This window comes from Planococcus citri, chromosome 3, assembly GCF_950023065.1.
Source record: "Planococcus citri chromosome 3, ihPlaCitr1.1, whole genome shotgun sequence".
Taxonomy (NCBI): domain Eukaryota; kingdom Metazoa; phylum Arthropoda; class Insecta; order Hemiptera; family Pseudococcidae; genus Planococcus; species Planococcus citri.
In genome coordinates, this window is record NC_088679.1 from 64,054,870 (window position 1) to 64,072,602 (window position 17,733).

The 17,733-nt window shown below is 35.9% G+C and overlaps 1 protein-coding gene across 1 annotated transcript; it reads left to right on the forward strand.

Moving 5' to 3' along the window:
* Positions 1–12,274: 12,274 nt before the first annotated feature.
* LOC135840636 (uncharacterized protein K02A2.6-like) lies at positions 12,275–13,855 on the forward strand. The gene has a single exon (XM_065357260.1). It carries the CDS (start codon positions 12,275–12,277, stop codon positions 13,853–13,855), a length of 1,581 nt encoding a protein of 526 aa, XP_065213332.1.
* The last annotated feature ends 3,878 nt before the right edge of the window (positions 13,856–17,733 follow it).

Genomic DNA, 17,733 nt, shown 5'->3' on the forward strand with positions numbered 1-17,733 from the left:
ACGGCGATGGCAGCAGTGTGTGGGCAATCGTACCACCTAATTTTATCCAACAAACAAAATATGTATGTACCTACATATGTACATTCAAATGTTTTAATCAATGATCAACAATTTTGAATTCAACAATCATGGGATTCTAGCGAGCGGATGTCAAAACTTCAGATTTGAATATGTAACTGGGTACAACTTGAAAAAAAAACGTTATGTGGACAAGTTGACTACCTTTGGAATTGAAGGGGCAACTGAGCTTTGAAAAAAAAATTGCGAAAAGCGTATTTTTGACCTTGGGAATGAGTAGTATTTTGAAAAATAAACAAATTTATCATTACGAATTTTTGTCTAACTTTGAAATTGAAGGGGCTATTTTCATAGTACTACCCATTCCCAGGGTCAAAAATACGTTTTTCTCAAATTTTTTTTCAAAGCTCGGGTGCCCCTTAAATTCTAAAGATGTTCATGATGTATTATAACTTTTTTTTTTTTTTTTTTTTTTTCAAGTTGTACTCGGTTACATAATATCCAAATCTGAAGTATTGACATCCATTCACCAGACGGCAGACACCCTGTTTGATTTATGGCTCGGCGCAATTCCGGGTATGCATTTGCGAGGTTCATGTTACCATTATTACTAACAAATTTATCTCAATTTAAATTCAAGAATAATCAATATTATATGTAGTGACCAAATCGATGATCAAGTAATCGACAATCACGTAAACGCTGTGCCCGTAAATAACGTACCTGAAATAGACGACATCGTAATGGACGACCCCGAAAATCCTGCACCCGCATTCGATGACCCTGTAATAGAATAAACATTTCAAAGTGGAACGAGATGAGACGCTGATAGTCGATAACGTTAAAATAAAGACATGCCAAAACGAGTTGGATCTTCACATATCAGAAAAGGCCTCACAATATTTTGTAAACGCAACCAATCCCCTAACCAGTTGACTGATAAAGTGGAGTAATTAGCGCATCTGTTGGTAGCGGTTGGAGCGAAACCAATTAAAATTCAAAATTCATCAGCCACGGTGAAATGTAAAAAAACTAAATCGAATTAGATCTGTGACGACTGTAATGGACATTATAATAGGCGAGAATAAGAAATTCAAGTTTCTATCTAGCTAATAAGTATGTATCATTTCTCACACAACATAACTTCAAGTAACAAATTGAATAAATATTACTGCGAGTATTACACTACTACTACTTTTTTTTAATATATCTATTTTACCTTTTAGACGTAGCTGGACCAACATTGAATAATTTTAACCACCAGCTGGAAAATTTAATCGACGAAAACGTGAAAATTGCACTACAAAGTGCCATAGAATGCAGTTGTGCTGGATGTGTCTTACAACGCATAACCCCCCCCCCCCCACATCCATTACGTTTCATAGTTTCATATTTCGCGTATATTTTATTTTTCTTATATCTTTACAGCCTCACGAACACAAGATGTTCAAACTAATGAACTACATTAAAAGTACGAAGTATCTCAGCGCTTTCCGATTTTTTCGGGTTGCGATTACCAATCGAGCTAATTTCCAGAAGGATGACGTTGTAATGCCTTCGGTTAGTAATTACTCTACTTTTATTATGTAACAGAATTCAGTCTAATTTTTGTTGGTGATAGTTTTCTTGTGTATGTTTACCTAATATTGTGTTTTAAAATTTGAAGCAATTTATATAGGGTAAAGAAAGAAAGCGATGGTGTCGGTTGATGTCCCCAAAACAAAATTTCTCACCATTGTGACAAATTGTTGACAAAATGAAAATTTGCCAATAATGCCAAAATATTGGCGATCAAAAGAAGTGAAGTACGCAGATTTAAATTGCCAATATTTTGGAATTACCTATTGGAAAAAGAGTGGTAAAGCTTACCAATTGAAATGAAAAGCATGACAAAATTGCCAACATTGACATTTTTTAGAACCGGCTGCAGAACAGATGACACTCTGTTTAGTGATTATGTTAGTTTAGACAAAACTGAGTATGTATGCAATTTCATTAACACTGATAAATATAAAAAATGCCAGATTTAGGGGAAACTAAATATGCAACTTATTCAACAAACAAAATGCATTCAAATGTTTCAATCAATGATCAACAATTTTGAATTCCAACAATCATGAAATTCTGGTGAGTGGATGTCAAAACTTCAGATTTGGATATAACTCGATACGACTTTAAAAAAAAAAAAAAAAAAAAAAAGGTTATGGGACAAATTGCATATCTTGTAAATTTAAGGGGTAACCGAGCTTCGAAAAAAAAAATGCGAAAAACGTATTTTTGACCTTGGGAATGGGTAGGACTTTGGAAAACAAACACATTCAGTCATCATGAATTTTTGTCCAACTTTGAAATTGGAAGTAGCCAGAAAAATTTTGAAAGGAAATATTTCTGGCCCCTTCAATTTCAAAGTTGAGCAAAAATTCATAATGACAAAATTTGTTCATTTTCCATATGACTGCCCATTCCCAAGGTCAAAAACCCTTATTTCTTTTTAAAGCTCGGTTGCCCCTCAAATTCTAAAAATGTCCATATACCTTTTATTTTCTTTCTTCAAGTTGTACCCGGTTATGTCCAAATCTGAAGTTTTGACATCCAATATCACCAGACACTCTGCATCTATTAATACTAACAAATTCATTTTAATTTAAATTCAGGAATAATCAATATATTGAATCATTCTGTTTTGAACTTTGATATTGGTATAAAAAGAAGTCATTAAAAATGTCATTAGCTTCTAATACTAATGCTACTTTCGATCGCAACATCTACGCTGGGAGATTTATCCGTAAGTATAGTTATTCAATGATAACTAGATCGATCATTCTTTCTGTAAACAGTGATATGCGACATAAGATTTAGCATTAAGCTTGTATTATTTTTTCATAGCTAAGCCGAATATCATACCAAAAGGAATGTTAGACAATCTCGCGGTAAGATTCGAGCATGCAAAAGATTCAAAAAGTGAGTGAAAGAATGAAAATAGGATTTCGCAGTAACACGGTTAGCAAACATTCGGTAACTTCTCTGTCTGTTTTTCTGTAACTAGGCAAATCTGAAATGATATATCAATTCAAAGATGAATACCGCATGGTTATTTTCAAAACCAAAAGTGTAGCATTCTCTACAACACAGACGCTAGTATGATGATGGTAGTGCCTTCATCGTAACACTTAGCTTTAAGATCGAACTAGCTACCTTGTCGTTATAACTTCGTTCATTTTTTGTTCTAAATATCTGTAAAATTACTCGCCGCGTTATATAAATTGTTACCTTTACCTTTGGGATCCACCTCTCAGTCAGGTAGCTTTTCAGTAAGACGAAAAAACTACAAACTCAGTGAATGACGGTGTCATTCCTGAGTAACTGACTGGGAGGTATTTCTCAAAGGTAAAGAAGTAGTAATTACTTCAAACTAATAACTCATACACGAACGGGCGTGTCACTGAGTAATGAAAATTGATCGAACAAAAGTGATCTACGTGATGGTTGGTGACCTCACGTAGATCTCAAACGAAGGAAGTTACTTCAAGACCGTAATAACCTTCTCTAAAAATCATTTTTTTTTAAATTTTTTTTTACCTTTGAAACAAATTTTGAAAAATTAAAATTTCTAGATCAATAAATGACTGACTGAAATAAAAATAACTCGAAACACCGTATGCTCCACCTTTTCAGTTTTCAGTCACATTTCTAACTTTTTGGCCTCATGATCTAGAAATCAAAAATCTAAAAATCAATATTGCTCAAAAAACTTGCATCGATCTAATATACGGCTTATTCTGGGCACTTTGGCAAAATTTTCGATAATAATTACCAAAATTTGATCGATGATAAGTGCACTTTGCTAAACCAAACATTTTTTTTTAGTTTTTTTTTTGTTTTTGTAAATTTTTCTAAATTCCCGTTAGCAAATAGAAAAAATGTACAGCGCCGCGTGTATTACCTTTTTTTTGACGATGGTGTCGATGGTGTCGTCAGGAATAGAAAAAATATGTTGCGCCGCGTGCATTATTTTTTTTTTGTTCTCCTACTTTCTTGTAGTATATAGTGACCCACTGGAATAAAAATTTCAAAGTGGAACGAGATGATACGCTGGTAGTCCATATAGTGGTAAAATGAATACATTCGAAGAAAACAGTTGTCGCTAACATATCAGAAGAGGCCTCAATATTTTGTAAACGCAACCAATCCCCTAACCAGCTGACTGATAAAGTGGAGTAATTAGCGCATCTGTTGGTAACGGCTGCAGTATGAAACCAATTAAAATACAAAATTCATCAGCCACAGTGAAATGTAAAGAATCTAAATCGAATTACATCTGTGACGACTGTAATAGACATTACTCCAGTAAAATGTCATTTACAGGACATAAAAAAATGTGCCATATCTACAAAACTAAACATAGGTTAACGTGTTTGCATAAAGACTGTAAATCAAAATTTAACCGAATCAATAATCTGCCCATTTCACAGAGTTGAAGCATTGGTAAGGTTTAATCAAATTACTGGTAGGTATAAATTAACGAATTAAAGAACATGAAGGTTTGCTCATCTGGTCTCCAGTACCCAAAATTAAATACATACCTACTGAAAATACAAGTTCAGATACAATTTAATATTAAAAATTTTTACATTAATATTTCTCAAACATCAAATTTATCAAGTTAATGATATAAATTTCAATACAGCATCGCACAACGACATTTTTTTTACTAGAACTTCAGCTCCAAAATGAACAAAAAGTTAGGTTTTGACAGAATCAGGGTGTTTTATGCAGCAAAAATAATATCGCCGTTCAAGTAGGATGCACTACTTGCAAGATGCAGTAAGTGAGCAATTCAAACTAGAACCGAGAAAAGTTTAACTTCATTAAACACGATACACTTTCAAATATGTGATAAGGAGAAACAAAAGTGAATACCAATGATTGTAACATTCTCTGGTCAATTTCTGTCATTTTTTTCATATTTTTTCAGAAAATAAAATCAAAATAATATGTAATAAAAAAAAAAAAAACAAGCAAAAAGAAGTTGACAACGTCTGTGTAATATTTTCCTGAATCCTGAAGGTAAGTAAGTATATTTTTTCTTTTAAACGTAGCTGGACCGACATTGAATAATTTAAACCACCAGCTGGAAAATTTATTCGATGAAACCGTGAAATTGCACTCAAGTGTCATAGAACGAAGTTGTGCAGGATGTCAAGGGAGAAAATTACCGTCTCACAACACATAACCCCTTCAATTTTTTGTGATACATACTTACCGATTATGCCCCCAAAACCAAATTTCTCACCATTGTGACAAATTGTTGACAAAATGAATGTTTGCCAATAATGCCAAAACCTTAGCGATCAAAAGACGTGAAGTACGCAGATTTAAATTGCCAACATTTTGGTCTTATTGGCAAAAGAGTGGTAAAGGTCACCAATTTAAAATGAAAAACAGGACAAAATTGTCAACATTGGCATTTCTGAGAACCGGCTGCAGAACAGATGACACTCTGTTCGGTGTTTATGCTAGTTTAGACAAAATTGAGTATGTATGCAATTTCAGGATGTCCCTTGTGACTAGTGTTTTGATCTGGTCACCTAGCTACAATTTGGTTGTGTTTTGTCTGTGTCTATAGCTCACATCGAGGCTCACCATGTATAGGGTATGGTACACGGCTGTTGCCACTGCGACGTCCCTATAGGTGAGATATGTACATGAACACGGCGGTGACTGCAGTGTGTGGGCACTCGTACCACCTAGCATGCATTTGGTTTCTTAGAAAAAGAGACGGACGAGAGGACCCGCTATGTGTCATCCGCGAATGTGGAAGTACTTTGTACCAGAACGGCCTGCGTCTCATTGAGGATATATATGCAATTTTATAAAACAAACAAAATAGGTACCTAGCTACCTACATATGTACATTCAAATGTTTTAATAAATGATCAAGAATTTTGAATTCAACAATCATGGGATTCTGGTGAGTGGATGTCAAAACTTCAGATTTGGATATAACTGGATACAACTTGAAAAAAAAAACGTTATGTGGACAAGTTGACTACCTTTAAAATTGAAGGGGCAACTGAGCTTTGAAAAAAAAATGCGAAAAGCGTATTTTTGACCTTGAGCATGAGTAGTACTTCGAAAAATGAACACATTCGTCATTAGTCATTATGAATTTTTGTCTAACTTTGAAATTGAAGGGGCTATTTTCAAAGTACTACCCATTCCCAGGGCCAAAAATACATTTTTCTCAAATTTTTTTTCAAAGCTCGGTTGCCCCTTAAATTCTAAAGATGTCCATGTACGTATTATAACGTTTTTTTTTTTTTTTTTTTTTTTTAAAGTTGTACTCGGTTATATTATATATCCAAATCTGAAGTATTGACATCTACTCACCAGACACCCTGTATGATTTATGGCTCGGCGCAATTCTGGCTATTCATTCGCCAGGTTCACGTTACCATTAATGCTAACAAATTCATTTCCAGCTTAAATTCAGGAATAATCAATGTAGTGACCCAATCGATGATCACGTAATCAACAATCACGTAAACGCTGTGCCCGTAAATAATGTACCTGAAATAGACGACATCGTAATGGACAACCACGAAAATCCTGCACCCGCATTCGATGACCCTGTAATAGAATAAACATTTCAAAGTGGAACGAGATGAGACGCTGGTAGTCGATAACGGTAAAATAAAGACATTCCAAAACGAGTTGGATCCCACAGTATCACAAAAGGCCTCACAATATTTTGTAAACGCAACCAATCCCCTAACCAGTTGACTGATGAAGTGGAGTAATTAGCGCATCTGTTGGTAACGGTTGGAGTGAAACCAATTAAAATTCAAAATTCATCAGCCACGGTGCAATGTAAAAAATCTAAATCGAATTACATCTGTGACGACTGTAATGCACATTACATCAGTAAAATGTCGTTTATACGACACAAAAAAATGTGCCATATCTACAAAACTGAACATAGGTTAACGTGTTTGCATAAAGACTGTAAATCAAAATTTAACCGAACCAATTATCTGCCCATTTTACTGAGCTACAGCATGGGTAAGGTTTACTTATTCAAATTACTGGCAGGTATAAATTAACGAATTATTGACCAGTAATTGAAAAAAAATTTAGCAATATATTATACTTACGCTTTTCTTTCTATATTTAAATATTTGAATAATTTTGAATAGTCTAGTCGTAGGTCTGTCTTTGTCCATCTCTTAATTGTATTCGAATTTGGTTGTTTAAATATTTCGTTTCGTCAAGTATAGGGTCTAAAAATACGATTATAAGACTTAGAGTGAATGTAGGTACCTTCTTCAGTACCTACATTATCCTCTGAGCAAATTGTATCGAGTATTAATCGACGTCGAGTAATTTAGATAGGTTCAGAACCTTCTAAATAGGCTCGATGTCTTAATCTCAGCCTATTCGACGATTTTCTTCCTATCTTGTCATTTTGCAATGTAGAAAAAATTCTTAGGTGCTTATTTTCTTCAAATAGGCGTCACTTACGAGCTTGTGGTTGTAGGTATTCGATAAATTAGATAAGTAGTGGCAATTTACTCAGCAATTTCGCTGACCCATGTGTTATTTTACAGGTTAAAATTTTAAGTTCGATAATCGTCGATTTTCGTCGTTTGAAGCCTTTGGCCGAGCTCTAGCTTTTGAATTTACGTTCGCAAGAAGCGTTTTACTCGTTAAATTCTTATTACGTCGAAATTGGACCTTTGAATCCAACTCAAAACTCGCGTAGAAAATTACCCCACCCCCACAATGGAAAAGAGGAGAGGTTTAATCGATCCTTAATGGATAAAACTCGAGCCCTTTTATTCGAGGCAAAAATGCCTCATAAATACTGGTGTTACGCTGTGGAGGCGGCCAATTACTTGCTCAACCATTTGCCTACTCGAGCACTCGACGACAAAACTCCATACTCGATGTGGCGTAATAAAGAAACAAAGTATGGTTATATACGCGTCTTTGGAAGTCTGGCCAGAGTGTTCGTTCATCCCGAGCAAAGAAAAAAGCTCGACGAACGCTCTGGAAAAGCTACGTACACGTAGTAATAGGGTTTACTGAGACTGGCTACAAATTACTTAACATTGAGGATGATTCGACTGGCGAATTCACTCATGTTAAGATCGATGAGAGCGTAAAATATGGTGATTTAGTTCGATGGGTAGCCGCTGAGGACGTGTATCTGGAAGATACCAGGAGCTATTTCATAAGTTTAAAATTATACCTATTTGATTTACTACCTACAATTAATTCTCGTGTTATTTTTCTATTTAATTCTTATTATGGAACTTTGAATAATTTGCATTCAATATATGTTGAATAAATATGAGTATTTTTGAATGGTGTTTCAAAGTTCTGTTTCGACAGAATCAGGGTGTTCCATGCAGCAATCAGTATATAGCGCCGTTTAAGTAGGATGTAGTACTTGTAAGATGCGGTAAGTGAACAATTCAAACTAGAACCGAGAAAACTTCAACCTCATCAAACACGATACACTTTCAAAAATGTGATTAAGGAGAAACAAAAGTGAATACCAATGAATGTAACATTCTCTGGTCAATTTGTGCCATTTTTTCATATTTTTCAGAAAATGAAAAAATTTTCAAAAAAAACGAGCAAAAAGAAGTTGACGAACTGAACGTTTACAACTGTGGTGGTTCGAAGAAGTTTTTATCGATGAAGTGAACTCTATTGTTCTAACTGTTAATGCGAGCGGTCTTCAAACAATTCATCCCTTAGAGCACATTACATGGTTGTTGAATGGAGTACCGAAGATTTGCGACCACTGTGTAATATTTTCCTGAATCCTGAAGGTACAAGTTCGGTATAGTGTTAATAACTTATATCCGGTGCTGTCTGAAGAAGAAGCAGAAGACACCCCAGAAACCAATCAAGAAAGATCGAGATGAAAAGAAGCTGACAACAACGGTCCAGATGAAATCCTACGACAAAGGCAAAGTCAAATCTGTCTGATTGGTTTTTTATAACCTTAACAATTTCTTCTACAATTGTGGTACATTTACCGTTTACGAGAGTAAAAATAATACCAAGTCTGGATCGGATATCCATTCACTTTCGGTTAGCACAATTTCACTTCAGGGTCATTCAACCTCAATTCAACCAACATTCTTGAGTCATGTCCTTCGATTTCACTCAACATTTTTTTACAATGTCTACCCACCCAATAAGTAAGAAACCCGCAATCAGTTTGGTCGCAGCTCCCTCAGTGGTCGAGTGGAGGGGGGGGGGGGCTTCAAGTATTTTCACATTGTCTCGAGATACTCAACTTTAACAGCGCATACCTCCAAAACTATGATACTTTGATCAAAACAGATATCATAGTTCGAAAGAGCATTGCATTTTGAACTTTTCAAAAGTTGAAAGTTGAACTTTCAAATTGAAACTTTAAATTTATAAATTACCTACGCTGTAAGTGATAGCTACCATTTTAAATTCTGAAAAAATGTCCACAGATGTACCTTTTGATGCTTTTTTGAAGTATTCAATTTTCGAGATGGGATCTTTCAATGGAGGGGGAGCACCTCCTCCCCCAAAATTTGGGCAAAACTTTCAAAAAAAAAATCTGGGGCATGTAATATATCGAAGTGTATGTTTCTGGTGATGCTGAACACGAATATGAAGTCAGATTTTTTATTGGACCCCATCCACGGCCCCCAGCACCTTCTCAAAAAAGGTATGAGTTCAAAAAAGTGTTTTGTTCGGGCGACACATGAAATAGTATGTTTTTGATAACGCTGAACAAGAATATGACGTCAGATTTTCGATTGGACCCCCATACATGGAAATCATTACCTACTTGTTGGACTTTTATATACAGGATGAATCCGGAGTCTTCTGGTTAAATTCAAATGTAGATAGTACTCGAGGAGACGAACAAAAAAAGTTATGATGATAAGTTGCCTATCTTGTAAAATGAAGGGGCTTACATGCTTCGCAAAACCAAGAATTTACCAATTTTGAAAAATTCATCAAAAATAAGAAAATGTTTGAATCATTCAAGTGATGTCCCTAACCCATAGTACTCAAGTGGACGAACAAAAAGTGGTTTAATTTTGAAGATAGGCAATTGGTCATAATAACATGTTTTGTTCGTCCACTCGAATACTATGGGTTAGGGGCATCATTTGAATGATTAAAGCATTTTCTTATTTTTGATGAATTTTTCAAAATAGGTAAATTTTCGGTTTTGCGGAGCACGTAGCACCTTCATTTTATACAAGATAGGCAACTTATTATAATAACGTTGTTTGTTCGTCTCCTCGAGTACTATCTACATTTGAATTTAACCAGACGACTCCGGATTCATCCTGTATTTGGGAAGGTTCTAGGGACCATGGGTGAGGCCAATTTGAAAAATTAGGATTATATTCGTGTTCAGCGATATCAAAAACATACTATTTCATGTGTCACACAATGAAACCATTTTTTTGATTTATTCCCCGGGGGGGGGGGTGTTGAGGACCGTGCATAGGGTCCAATCAATAATCTGACGTCATATTCGTGTTCAGCGTCATCAAAAACGTACAATTCGATATATCACAAGCCCCAGATTTAATTTGAAAGTTTTGCCCAAATTTGGGGGGGTAGTCCCCCTCCATTAAAAGATTCCATCTCGAAAATTAAATATTTCAAAAAAGCATCAAAAGGTATATTTATGGCAATTTTTTCAGAATTTCAAGTGGAAACTATCACTTACAGCGCCATTTTGAAATTTGAACTTTCAATTTGAAAGTTCAACTGTGCACTTTTGAAAATTTCAAAATACTTATAAAGTTCAAAATGCAATGCCCTTTCGAACTGTGAAATCAGTTTTGATCAAAGTATCATAGCTTTGGAGGTATGCGCTGCTGAAGTTCAGTACCTCGAGACAATGTGAAAATTATTGACCACCCCCCCATCCCCACCCCTTGAGGGAGCTGGGACCAACCTAGTTGCGGATTTCTTACTTATTGGGTGGGTACTGGGTAGAAATTGTAAAAAAATTAAGCGAAATCGAAAGACATGACTTTGAAAATCGCATTTTTTTGGGTTTAATTGACATGGATGACCCTTCACCCAGAGGCCAGATGCAAGTCAGATGCTATGTAGATGATATTCTAACTGTTGATGAACCGAAACAATCTTCAAATTGTGACAATTTCGTTGGAAAATTGAATGGAAATGGTGGGGATGTGACTAGTAAATTGACTCGTCGTGATTACACTGGTGGCGATTCCATTTTAGAGGCTGAAACTTACGATAAATCCGTCAATCAAAATAAGTCAATTTTGAAAAAATCTCCTCGTAAAATTGACAATAAATTGCGCCGTTGGTATACAGAGGATGGAATTGATTATTTACATCTCCATCGATATGTTGATTCTGAAACTGAAAGTGTTGCCACTGCGATCAGATATGGATTAATACGCCTAATTATTCCGACGATGATGCATTTGAGTATCCATGGAATCAATATTTAAATGAGACTAATTCAGACATTTATTATTCCAGCATGGAACCTTCAAATGCTCCAGTCATTCCAACTGACTTCTCCGTATGCCAGGAATGCGTTAAACCGTTCCTGCCTGGTCAACGAATCATTCGCAATAATAATTGCCCGCATACTTATCACAGAGTTTGCATCAGTAATTTGTTGACGAGAAAAACGGAAAAAGGGAAACGATTCGTCACCAATGTGCTTTGCAGTCATCCGGCATGTGCTACCGGTTTGGTGGTTTGTAATGATAATTATATTGAGCTAAGATTCGAACCACTATCCGCCGCTAAAATCATCGCCGAAAAGGAAGATAAAATTCTTGAGCTTCACTCGGATTTAGAATTGGCTCAAACGCTAATTCAAGAATTCCGAACACGCATTACTGAGCTGGAAAATAGTATCTGAGCTGGAAAATAGTATCGTCAATTTGAATGCCAAATTGGATCCTCCTGCTGGCCCAAGTTTTGGTAATCATTGTTACAATATTAATTCCATCTCTAAATATAATTCCAACTATTTACCATTACCGAAAAATTCTTTTTTCAATGTTATAGAAGAGCAAGTTGAGGCCAATTTGGCAGCCATCCGTGCAGCCCTGCAGCCAATGAACAACGACACCTACTCGGATTGTGCGACACGCATTCCTCGTCTTCGGCTCCTAGTCTAGCGTCGGTGGCCCCTTGGAATGAACGGGACCCACGTATTAATCGCCGAAACAGACGGGATTCCGAGATGAGTGTGGCGTCTTCTTACAATCTTCCTACATGGGACCAGGATTTCGATAATATCTCCGACGACGAAGACTACCCAAACGAAGATTTCAGTCAAGAAAGACCAATTCGCCGATATCAGACCTACTTAGGATCTATTTGGCAGTTTGGCGTATTTCCCTTTCGACGTTCTAACATTGTCAGCTCGATGGAAGCTCACTGCCTTGCAGATGCGTTATCAAGACTTCCGGTACCTGGAATTAATCCAACATCGTTCGAATCCGAAGCCAGTTTAGTTATTAATCAGATCGTTTCTGAAACTATTGAAAATTTGGCTCCAACTTCTCAGTTAATTCGTTCGAGAACATCTTCAGATCCGATTTTGCAACAGATCGTTTGTTTTATTGCTCAAAATTGGCCATTGAAGAAAGATGTTTCAGACGAAATTATGCCGTTTTTCAATCGAAGAGATTTATTATCGTACGAGCAAGGAATCGTTATGCTTGGAAGTCGAGTTGTTATTCCTGCAACTTTACAGAAACCAGTACTTGAAAAATTACATTACACACACCCTGGTATAAACGCTGTAAAATCTTTGGCGAGAACAACGGTGTGGTGGCCAAATTGTGATAACGACATCGAAATATTCATAAAACGTTGTGAACATTGTCAACGAGCTGGTCCAAGGGAACCATCCACCCCCCTCAATTTATGGAATACTCCTGAAGAATCGATGGAGCGAATCCATATTGACTTTACAGGACCATACCATGGGTTTATATGGTTCGTTATCATTGACGCATTCTCCAGATGGATGGAAATTTTTGTATTAAAAACTGCTACAACAGAGACAGCAATCGGGAAATTACGTCCGTTTTTCGCTACATTCGGTTTGCCGGCGCAAATCGTGGCTGATAATGGAGCCCAATTCCGATCGAACGAATTTAAACAATTTTGTTTATCGAATTGCATCAAGTTGATTTTTACTACTCCATATCATAGTCGCTCGAATGGTTTAGTCGAACGTGCAATTCGCACCTTTAAATGGCGCTATGATAAAATGTCTAGCGATCCGAGATACAACGGATCACCGTATGATCGGTTACAGGAGCTACTGTTTGTGTACAGAACGACTGAACACAATACTACTGGGCGTACGCCTGCTGAAATGTTTCTTGGACGGAAGTTAAATACAGTATTGGACTTACTACATCCGTGTGTCCGTAAGGATATTCATCAAAGACAATTCAGTACCAAAGACAACAGGGATCAATCATTCAAAGATCGCGAATTCGAAGTCAACGATACTGTCTACGTACGACGTCCAATAGACACAAATTGGACACCTGCAACGATAGCCACACGTTCAACGCCGCTATCATGTACGTTAGACGACGGCCGACGCATTCATGCCGATCATCTGAAAACCAGAATCAAAACTCCGGCTCCAGATACTCGAACAGAAGATTCTATCATCGAAGAATCGCCGATTCCTTCTAATTCGACCAATGAATCGGTAACTCAGACTCCCACAATTCGGAGAAACTCTCAGAGAACTACGCGACGACCGCCAAGACATTTTCAAGATTTCGAAATTAATTAGTTCTTAATTAATTCGATTTTTAAAGGGGGAGAAGTGTAGTATCTTACTTTTATAGTCTCTGACTATGGTAACCCTGTTTTTAGATTATCGTTAAGTTACGATTACAATGTTTAAATTAAGCACATTGATTTGTACATAGTTTTATTAAAGTTTTATTTTGCGTGCTTTTACGTATTCGTCTTTTTCCATTTACTACAGTTGTCAAGTGTCACCTCCGAATATTTTCGTTCTTGGACTCGTTCAAATCGAGAGTGCCAGTTCAAAAGATTCCCTCGAAAATCACACCTTTTTTGTGACACGAGCTAACTAACGTAAGGTGAAACAGTCGAATCACTATGGAACTTTCTTTCAGTGCAGTACACTTTCTTGAAAACAGATTAGAAAAAAAAACTCCAATTCAACAATTGGAAAAAAAGGAGAAACGAATACAATGGCAATTTATAACCCCATATTCTCATTTAACGCGCACCATACCAGAATTTCCTCCGCAAAACCTCTCTTTAATTTACCAAACAACGAAACGTGAACTAGCTAGAGGCAGTACAATTTGACACGCCAAGAATAAGACTATACCTACTCGTATAAGAAGGAAAATATCAACAACAAAAAAGTAGGTAGTACCTATACACGTATAGTCTGTTTACTTTCGTAATGTATCGTCCTCTGCGGTATTGATACATTTTCACAGAGTGGATATAGGATGAAGCGTCCTCCTGTGGAATTTTTTCTTCTATTCGCTCTCTAAATTATTACTTTTTTTTCACTCTTTAACTCAATTGGCACGCGCGTATACCAAAGAGACCTATCGTTTTATCCATCTCCCATCTCCCACCGAGCATCACAGTCTATGCCTTTGCCTATCTCACATACGGTAATGAGTAATTTATAGTACGAGATGCTGCCTCCATAAAACGGAAGAAAAAAAATTCTACCTACGAGCATTCATCGAGAGAAAAAAAAAGAAGAAAAAAGAACCCTCTTCGGCGAGGAAAAAAAAGATGATATAGTCGGGTAAAATGCCACCATATACCGCCAAATCGTATCACAAATCCGGTAAAATTGCCGCTGTAGCGATCGAACTCGCGTTCTCTCAATCGTCCTTATACCCTGCACACCCTTCTTCATCATTCGGATTAATGAGATGCCAGTAGGACACCATTGTGCCAAGTTTCATTTACAGTTACATTTGCGCGGCGCGAAAAGAGCAATGGATATAGTAGGCCAATTTTTCACATTTTAAACATCGTTTCCGACGACGACGACGCTCTTTTATCTCTCTCTCTCTTTATTTTTTTCTTCTTCGAGGCTGCTTGGCCGCATCATCCCCGCTTTGGATAAGGTTTTTATCGCGCTGATGACGAACGATGGTACGGTGGGGGGGGGGCATGCGAGAAGCGAGAAATGTACAGCAGCAGTACGAGCAGAAGCATTTCCAGCAAAGGCAACTTTTCACTGGCTCGATAATAAATGGACTACGAAACGGTGCAACCGGAGTCGAGTTAATACTTGGCACTGATAATAACGAGTGTGTGGCTAATTTCTTCCGGCATCTCGTCGACGACTTGTTAAATATTATAACATAGAGACCGAACCGCAGCACTCTCGTAATGATGATGATGATTCGATTAAAAGGCCATTTTTATTAAAATTATCCTTCCTCTTTTTCCGCGTCCTTTTAGATATTATGGTATCTGAGTATTTTACGAATAAGCGAGAGCGAGATGATTTACACGTTGTTGCAGAGATGTCATCGTTGGGAATAAAGCAGAGGAGGCAGTGTGGGGTGTCAAAATGTATAAAAAACAAAAAAAAAATTTTTTAAGATTCAGGGTCCATTCATAACTTTATTTCAATTATTATGTTTTCAAGAGTTTTCATGCAATTTTTGTCATATTTTGAATAGAAATACATTTTGTTGAATTCAACTGAAATTTCACTACTTTTGAATGAGTGGATGTCAATTACTTCATAATTTGGATACAACCGGGTAAGACTCAGAAAAAAGGTTATGTAAATTTGTGGCCTACCTTGAAATTGAAGGGGTAAAATACGTTTTCAAAATCCAATTTTGACCATGGAAGTCGGTAGGACTTTGAAAAATGAACAAAATTACCCATTATGACTTTCTGCCTAACTTGAAAATTTAAGGGGCTGAAAAATGATTTTTAATTTTAAAAAATCGCGATGAAAAAAATGAATGCGGAAGTGAATACTACGTCAAAAAATAAACAAATTTTGCTATGATCATTTTTTTTCCTTACTCTAAAATTCAAGAAGTTTTTGAAGTTCGAAAATTGTACATTTAATGAAATTTTTAGCAAATCAAAAATTGTTGAGCTTCAAAATTTTTTTTAAATTTTAGAATAAGAAAAAAAATGATCATAAAAAAATTTCTTCATTTTTTTGACGTAGTACGTATTTATTCCCACATTTTTTTTTTCATCGCAATTTTTCGAAATTAAAAATCATTTGTGGTCCATTCAATTTGTGAGTTAAGCAAAAAGTCATATAGGTAATTTTGTTCATTTTTTAAAGTACATACTACTGACCCTCATGGTCAAAATTGGATTTTGGCTCTCAAATTTTGAAAACGTATATTGCTCCTTCAATTTTCAAAATAGGCAACTTGTTTATCTGACTTTTTTTTTACTCGTAGGCATCTGGTTGCATCCAAATCTGAAGTTTGTACCGCCACTCCCCGGACACACACTGTATTTTTATCATGATCTAATTTTATTTAAAAATACGGAATATTCTTCATTTTTTTTTCTTGCATCTTGTTGAATTGAACAGAAATATCACTACTTTTGAGTGATTTTTAGTGCTTTAAATAGTCTTTTTTGGGCTGTTATGTTTTTAGTCTTCTTCATGCACATTTTGCTACGTTTAGTTGCATTTAATGAAAAATTCAGAACTTTACGACAATTTTCAATAATTTTAGTGATTTTTTTTGGTGTTTTCACATCATTTCAACATGTTATCAGCACATTTCATGCGATTTCTGCAAGGCGTTTTTACCGATTGTAAAGGTATGTAGTTCGGACACATTTTCAAGAGTTTTCATGCAATCTTTGCTATTTTTTGTTGAATCGAATCGAAGTTTCATTGCTTCTTGATAATTATTTTCAGCGATTGTAATACATACATATTAAAAAAAATATTTTCATATCATTAAAAAACGTTATTATCAACCATTTTCATTCATTTTTTTCTAACCTATACAGGGTATCCAGTACACTTACTTCTGATTTCTGAAATTCCCAGACTTTTACAGGTTTTCCAGAAGTGTGAACACCCTCCTATAATAAGTTGAATTTTTCTAGAATTTTATAATTTTTCGATAGTTTCAGCAATATCAATGGATGTTTTACCATCAATCCAAGTGGCAAAAATTTAATACGCTTTGGTGAATTATTAAAATACGCTGAATATGATGACACGTTAATTAGGAAGATAATGTGTGAAAATTACGTAACCAATACTAATAGCTACATTATTATAACTCCAGTTATTGGAGTTGAATCTTCCATAAAATTATAATTAGCATTGAGATGACTTACTCGTTTTCTACATGGGTACACAATGCATTAGGTATCCTTCGGATGAATATCCAAAAGTAAAGTAAGTACTCACCTAAAACAGAAAATTCATAACTGAGAATTAGCACAATAACATAAATTTTTTTTCAGACACTCAGTAAAATCGAAAGATGTACAGGTGAATTTTTTTTGATTTTTTTTATCAAATGCATACCGCATTTTTTACTTGAGAATCCGCAACTCAAAATGAGTTAGATCGCGTGCGACTCAAGTTGTTTGAGGCGCTCGTTCCTAGGCAAGAGTATCCTAACGAGCGCGTTGTTCTGCTGGAAATGCTGG

Bases quoted from the DNA above. Each gene is read 5' to 3' on its own strand.
- LOC135840636 (XM_065357260.1), top strand. From the start codon at position 12,275: ATGAGTGTGGCGTCTTCTTACAATCTTCCTACATGGGACCAGGATTTC.